Here is a 7,817-nt window from a genome sequence, read left to right as displayed (position 1 = left end):
CTTTCCTGTCACCCATGCCCATGGGTGGTAGAGAAAGGGTTAAACTTCCTTACCTTGTAGCTCCAATGAAATCCAAAGAGGCAGGCTACTAATTACTTAAAAATTAAAACCACTCCAGCACACTTTGTGTCACATTTTAGTTTTGCTCTCCTGTTCACATACAAGTCACTTTCTTTTCACTGCCATATATAAACCTGTGGCCTCCCCATCCCAGCAATTCACAAATCTGCTCTTGTCTGTGATTTGGAGGAAAGGCTTCCATGTCAAGAAATGTAGCAAGTTCCAGCCAAGTAGCAATGCATCTTTCAAATGCTGCCAAAATGTTATGGGATCTGTATCAAAATTATCTCAGATGCTATTTGCACCCATTGTATATCAGTAGCTTCTGCATTCTAGTTGCTCTTATTAACATGCATGAAGTTTAGTGTGTTGATTAATTTCTAATGGCCTTGAATATGTTTTCTAGATACTATGGAGTAGTGACTTTAGTTTCCATACTTCAGGTGAGTATAGTGAGTACTGTCTCAACATGACTGGGGAATTTAGATTTTAAACAATGGACTATCTGGTTCACACACCTGTATCATCTCTTAATTATTGTCAGACACCTGTATCATCACTTGATCATTGCCAGAGAAAGTGGTGACTTGCATATATGAGGTAGCCAGATCAAAACAGTGAAGGTACAACTTTCACATAATATCACACCATGACTTTTCAGTCATCACACATTCAGTTCACATAAACAAGTGATGAGAAATCAAATGGTATACATGCCAGGTATGTATATACATGGCAAATGGTATATGTGTGTGAACAGGAGCCCTATCCCAAGAGAGGGTACTGATCTGATGGATTTGTCCTCTCTCTCTGCGTCAGACTCAGCCCCTGATGTAATGTCTTGCAGATAAAACTTCAAAAGAGAGAACTGATATTATCTGATTTCCAATTCAACAGCTTCCAATTTAAACAGCTGCAGTACAGTTCATGTTTAGTAGTTTGGCCAGTGATATTTTAAAGCTTAGAAACCTAGGATAAACTTGAACTTATTTAAAAGAAAATATTTATATATGGGCAAACAATCTTTAAAAGAAGGAAACTCTAATTTTCCACATTTACCAAATTCATTTACTTAAAAAGCATGCGTACATTATCTCATTACTTATTGTCCATTGCTAAAGAAGAGTAGTCTATCCTAATTACTAAAACATGCAATACTGCATAATTGTAGGTTTTAGGCCTCAGGACAGCAACTCTATGATTCAAGAATCCAAATTCTACATCTTTAAAAAAGATATGTGCATAATTATTTAAGGTCTCTATATAAACAATCAAAACTATTTAATGTTAAAATGTTGACTCGCATTATTTTATGAAAACTTCTATGCAGTTTGAAGGCACTCAGGGAAGATCTTATCACAAGCCCTTAATTTTTCTCATTATGACTGTAAATCATGCAAGTGGGGTGTCGAGATTCTCCTGCCTTGAAGGGGGTTTTGGCAGGAGGTGTTGGTAAAATTGCACAGCAGATAAATGGTTTCTGGCAGCGAAGTAAAAATGTTTAAACCTTGTAAATATCTAGCACTGTTGTTAGAGCAAGTGGTAATATGCTGTTCTGCTGTTGGGTGCATTTTGCCATGTCATCTTAATGCTGACATTCTTCAACCCACCAGCTGCACTGGGTATATGGGACTGTGTCCTGCTGTTTGTCCAACAATCACTGTAAATTTTGGTGGTAGCTAAAATGCTGTAATTTGACCTTTGTTGGCTGAAACTTCTCACTTTCTCCTTAGTATTCAAATGTATATTGCACGACACCTAAAGTCCAGGACTTGGTGGATGATAAATGTCTCCAAGACGAATGTCTTTCATACGTCACAAAACCAGGTATGGAAGGCTGGGTGACAGCGCAAGCTGATACATGTCTACTCAGAAGTAAGTGCTGTTGAGTTCAATGGGACTTACATCCTGGAAGGTATGTATAAGGTTGCTGTCTAAGATTAATAAAGATGTTACTAATATGGAATAATCTGACATGATCTTGTAATTATCCCTGACCAGCATCTTAGCTGCTTCTCCTGTTGCTGATATGGCTTGGAGAATTTAGCATAAAACAGAAGCTTGTTTGTTTAAGGAAACTCTTGGCATGAATACATCTGCTAGTCCACTGAAAGATTTATATGAATAATGTAGCACATTTAAATTGAATACATTTGCTGCTGGCTGACATCCAGATTAAAAAAGAAAAAGCAATTGAGATGGATCTATTTAATGGTTGGACTGCTGCTGACAGTAGCAGTTCTAGGAACTATTTGGCAGCATTCATAAGTGTGTATCCAGAGTGGCGCTTCAGAATATTCAATGCATTATTTTTAGCCCCTGACATTAGTGAATGCAATTTGCATAGCACTTTCGCATGATATTTTTAGATTGTTCTAGCTGTGTGGGGCATTTTTGTCTGTGTTGCACATCTTGTTATCATTGATCATGAAAGTTATCCAGCTGCAAATACTAGTTTGCATTTGATAGATGTAATTGCTAATATTTTGTAATGTACTATCTGAATATATTTGCCAGATCTTTCAGGATATTTCCTTAGTTTTATTTTTCTACAGGTCACAAGCGAGCCAGCCTGAGAGACGTTTTCCAGCTGTACTGTGGACTGAGCCCTGGCACAACTGTGCGAGACCTCATTTGCCGCTATACCCTCCAGCTCCAGAGAGTGGATGAAAGGTTGGAAGGTGCTTCCCCCGCCCCCCCCCCCCCCGCTACACTTGGCTTTTCAACAGTACTTGAGTTGCCAGGGGACCAACCTACCATCTTTTGTAGTGGCTCTTCTAGCCACAGTTTTTAAAAGGCTCCAGTGGTTCCATGACTTGTCACCCCAATGAGGGTGGTGCATGCCTTCCATTATGCCAACACATCATCGTCCCACAATGTGAATACTGGTGTTTAGAAAGAAAGTCTTTACCAGCTGCAGAAATACGAAAGTAATACCGTGTGCGCTATGTAGCATAGAGTGAAGCAAAGACAGAATTTGCCTGAAATCTTTGTCTCCACAGCCTTTCTGTTAATGTACATTTGTTTATTTTATGTTCTGTTCATCTTCAGGAAACTAATCCAGTTTGGTCTGATGAAGGGCCTTATTCGACGGCTCCAGAAGTATCCAGTAAAAGTAGCCCGGGATGAAAGAAGCCATCCGGCACGCCTGTATACAGGCTGCCATAGCTATGATGAGATCTGCTGTAAAACTGGTAAGGTAGAGCAGACATCTTTTTACATCAGTCAATTTACACATAAAAACATACAAAGTCTCATATAGTCAATAAAACAGCTGATGAGGTAATCAACATTTTAAAAGACAATGCAATCTAACAGTAAAATAGCCCGCAGTAAAAAGGGCTTAACTGGAAAAATACTTCAATTAGTTGTAGTTAAATTTAGCTTTCATGCAATCATTGCATTGTATTAAAATATAATTGCATCAGTCAAGTCATTGTAAAGACATTTTGTAAAACCTTACTTTAAAACTGGGCTATAGACATGTAAATAAATTTCCCTGTGATGTGAAAATTGCACTCTAAAAGCCTGCTGAGATGTGCATATTTGCAAGTGGTCTAAAAACACGGTATGGTAAGCTTTCCACGGATGGTGGCTGCTCAGATTTGGGAACAAAAGGGGAGCTGCCAGGCACACTGGGAACCTGGTGTGCATTCTTTCTCTGTCTCTCTGTGTATGCATATTATATGCATGTTCAACATGCTGGGATGGGATGCAAGAATTTTTAGTGTCATAGCAAACCAAAAAAAAAATAAGATCAGAAGAAGAGATTGTCTTTGTCTAAGATAAGGATTTATTTTATTATTCACTTACTCAGTTTTTGTATTATACAATAGGCAATGCTTCAGCCACTTCACAATTAATAGTGGGCAGTAAAGGGAATTGCAGTGAAGGATGTACAGATGAAAGGTACCCAAAGTCAAGATTTCAAAGTCTACTTCTATGATAACAAGATCCCTGCATCATCATTATTGAGTTCAGGGTTTCGGAGGTACAAGAACAGAGTCTCAGCCAGGACTTCTAAAAACTTAGGCAGAACATCTGCCAGTAGCATGCCCACTGAAATAACTTTTGACAGAATCCCTGAGTTTTAGGGAGTTTGTCTGAAAGAATTCCAAAAAGTAGTGTGGTCCTACAATGACAGTTTGTGTGAACAAAGGAAAAATAACTTTTTCTTAAAGAAGTGTCTTAGTAAGAGGTCTAAATGGATGGAGTTTAAAAGCATTTCTTGCAAAGGACCCTCAAAAATCTGAAAGAACTCCATAGCTTAGGATTGAGGAAACTTTTTTAATTCAAGGGTTGTATTCCATTTCAGAGAAACTCTCAGGTTGATATATTTTAACTGGACCCAGGACCACAGGCCAAACTGGGCTAAAAATATCCAGCCCCTTTACTAATTTGTAGAAAGCATGTCTCTCAAAAGTAAGCTTGAGCATCTTAATCTACCCCAAAGCAAAATAGGCAGGCTTTGAACTGATTACTTAGAAGAAAGCAGGACAAAGCTGAGAAGGAAGCAGGGCAGAAATACTCAGCAGCACTTTCAAACAGCATTTTTACTCAGCAATAAATATGATCATTGTGTCCACTTACAAGAAATGGGACAAGGCTTGGAAAGAAGCAAGACTAAAATGCTCAGTGGTTTCCTCCCTTCACTACACCCACCCCTGCAAGGAATCAGCAGTTGAGTAGAGGGAAGTGTTTTCTTTTACTAAGTATTGACTGAGAAAGACAGTGACACACAGAGACTTTTTTTAGTGCTTAAACAAGGAAAAGCATTTGTCTTCAATCACTTGTTTTTCCCCCTCCAGGGCAGATTAAGGGGTAAGAAGTACCCAGGATAGATAGGAAACCTTCACAGTCTAGAGAGTAGTCCCTTTTCCTCCCATAGTGAATTAGAAACAGAACGAGTGAGAAGGGACCTCCCAGGCCTTCTAGTCTGACCCCAACTCCAGCTGGCTCTGCTGAAGATATGCCAACCATGTCCCACCATGTTGATAGCTGCTGCAGTATGGTTATAGCTTCTTCCAGTTTCCATGAAAATAAATTGATGTTTTCAATGCAGAAGTAAGATAACCACTTTCATTCCCACTTGAATGAAAAAAGACAGAATGGCAGAGCACTCTTCCCTTGAGCTGGATGTTTCACTTATTTGGGGTTCTGTGAACTTAGCATTTCTCTCTCCTTATGTCACCTGAAGGCTTCAGATGGCATCACATCAATGCTAAATATTGTTTTACCAATATTTTGTCCTCCTTCCTTAGGAATGAGCTATCGGGAGTTGGATGAAAGGTTGGAGAACGATCCCAATATAATTGTCTGCTGGAAATGAATCCTGTGAGGAAACAGGCTGCTTATTTATCATGTTCCATTCATTGTTCATGGGCTACTGGGGACTTAAAGCCTGCTTCAGAACTTCCTCAGTGATTATTAAAAGCACATGGTACAGATGATATGGCATTATGGATGGTTTTCAGATCACTAGTAGCACCCGGTAAGAGTGAGTCAGATGGACACTCAGGCATTTTTAGATTGCTTCAGTGAAGATAAGCCATGGATCTCATTTTCTGTGAGAAGCAAAACATACAAATGTCTACGGAGAAGCATCCATGCTTTTGCTTTAAATAAAGCAAAGTTTCAAAATGCTATGATTTAGAGCACTGTAGTAAATTGGTGTTTAACCTATTCTCTGCTGATGTTTGTTTTCTTTAAAACCCCTGTAACTCCTTCCCTGGCGGTGGGGGTGTCCAGGTGGATATTTGCACCTGAAGCCTCCATGAGAGGAAAAGCAACTCAGGAGAATCTGGAACAAAAGAAGCTGGTGAGGAATGTGTTAAATTCTCATTCTTAATGTGCAACTCCGCAGCAAAAATTCCTTTGTAGTTTGTCTTGAAGAATTAGGGAAGGCTAACTGATTTGTTGCTGTCCTGTCTTAGCAAACAAACAGTGACCATCTGAAAAAAACAATCTTTTAACACAAATAACCAGGATGGCCCATCTTGTTTTGCATTCCCTCCCAGTGCTCACAATTTATATTTTTCTCTCTATATTTTTCTAGCAAAAAGGTTACAAAAACTCTGGTCAAATATCTTACACAGCCTTCCTCAACAGGGTACTTCCCAGAAGTTTTTGACTTCAGCCTCAGACAGGATGGCCAATGGACAGGAATGGTGGGAATTACAGCCCAACATATCTGGAAGTCTTCAGGTTGGGGAAGGCAAAGAAACTTGTATTGTTAGAAATAAATAGCAAGCACATGATTCTTTGAAGTATTAAATGAAAGAGTGTTGTGACAAAATTGTGCAAATAAAGCTGGAAGCATATTTGTTATAATTGTGTTGTCCCCAGTTTTTATTTGGAGCACTTGGTAATGAGGAAGAATTAAAGGTATACAAGCTTGTATGAAGCATTGCGAGGTGAAATATAAAGTGAGGTTATACCAGTATCCTCTGTTATGGAAATCCTTTACACATTAGCAAGGCTTTTTTTGTCATAGAATGCACTGGAACGGCATTCCAGCACCTTTTTTTGACAGATTTTTCCAATGGATTTTACGAAGTGATTTTGAATTGCCTGTCAGGCATAGCAGGTCAGCGGCAAAAATCCTTAAAATAGTGCCTGCGGGCTGCTTGTGTGTCCGTGCTGCTCGGCTTGGGATTGGTGTTTGTGGCCGCGCGCTGAGTGCTTACTGCCAGCGGTGACCATTATGTTAATGTGTGTGTGTAGAGTGACTGGCTACATGCAAAAGGTAAATAAGTTATTTCAAAAAAAGTTGGTGAATTGAAAATCTTTTTTAGTGTAAAAGTGTGACCCCAGGACATGAGTTTCGGAACCTTTTTTTTTTTTTAACAAAACACTGCACATTAGTGACACACAGCCCACTGCTGCTAATATGCACCTTGTTTGAAAGCAGATCGGCACTCCAAGAAGCCCCCTGGAAGCATAGCAATGTGAATGTTGCCTGTTTCTTTGCACAATTGTCATGTTGACACCAACAGCAAACCTGGTGAGGCTGTGGTCCCTGGTGAGTACGGGAGGGTGGTTCTCCTCTAGCTGTGGAAGTTATCCAGTGTGGTGTCATGGTAAAGAGTGCAGTAGTGGGACACAGGAGATTTGGGTTTTAGTCCTCACTCAGCCATGGACCTCACTGGGTGACTTTGGGCCAGTCACAAACTCTCGGTCCAACAACTACCTCACAGGGTAGTTGATGTGAGGACAAGATTGGGAGGGTGAGACTTCTGTAAGCTGTCTTGAGTTCCTTGAAAGGAGAAAAGGTAGAATATAAGTAAATCCATCCCTGGTCTACCTCATCTGAGCTAGTTATAGTTACTGATTAATGAAAGATGCATTTTGTGCATGCTCGGATATATGCCATTTTTAATTTCCACATATTTCTCTGGATTTGGACCTGAAACTGGGCTTTTTTCCAGTCTTAGTGATACTACCTATACTCCACACTTGGGCAAGGTGACTCAGGTTGTTGTAGTAAATATATTGTAGAGTCAGAGCCTGGACAGTGTAGAGAGGCCTATTTGGCTTAAACTGGTCACCTTTCTTTGACCTAACCACAGGTAACATCTGCATTTGTTGATGCTATATTTTGATCTTCATACAAGCAGTGCTCCCCAGTTTCCTTCACTACAAGGTAGGGCACACTAAATAATTTGCAGCTGGCTCCAAAGACACGGAGCAAACGACATAGCCATGGGTGCATTTGAATAGGGCCATCTTAACACATGGGCCTGATGGGCACTTGCCCG

General features: G+C 39.9%; 2 protein-coding genes across 5 annotated transcripts in view; both read left to right on the top strand.

The window, feature by feature from the left end:
* Positions 1-6,390, top strand: part of NPRL2 (NPR2 like, GATOR1 complex subunit) — a 15,342-nt gene extending 8,952 nt beyond the window's left edge. For 2 of the 4 annotated variants that reach the window (XM_044451200.1, XM_044451199.1), the window contains exons 8-12: positions 467-503; positions 1,794-1,887; positions 2,616-2,733; positions 3,112-3,254; positions 5,322-6,390. In XM_044451200.1, coding sequence (XP_044307135.1) covers positions 467-503; positions 1,794-1,887; positions 2,616-2,733; positions 3,112-3,254; positions 5,322-5,389 — 460 coding nt within the window. In that variant the 3' untranslated portion in view covers positions 5,390-6,390. Of the gene's footprint in view, positions 1-466; positions 504-1,793; positions 1,888-2,615; positions 2,742-3,111; positions 3,255-5,321 lie in introns of those variants that run through there. The other 2 variants (XR_006416691.1, XM_044451201.1) reach the window with 2 other exon arrangements.
* ZMYND10 (zinc finger MYND-type containing 10) overlaps positions 5,813-7,817 on the top strand; it is a 28,539-nt gene continuing 26,534 nt past the window's right edge. The window contains exon 1 of the mRNA XM_044451198.1: positions 5,813-5,878. The gene's annotated coding sequence lies outside the window, so the exon portion shown is untranslated. The remainder of the gene's footprint in view (positions 5,879-7,817) is intronic.

Source organism: Varanus komodoensis, unplaced genomic scaffold, assembly GCF_004798865.1.
Source record: "Varanus komodoensis strain SLA01 unplaced genomic scaffold, ASM479886v1 scaffold6_2, whole genome shotgun sequence".
Lineage (NCBI taxonomy): Eukaryota > Metazoa > Chordata > Lepidosauria > Squamata > Varanidae > Varanus > Varanus komodoensis.
The sequence above is the reverse complement of the archived record's forward strand: the minus strand, read 5'-3'. Positions and strand labels throughout refer to the sequence as shown.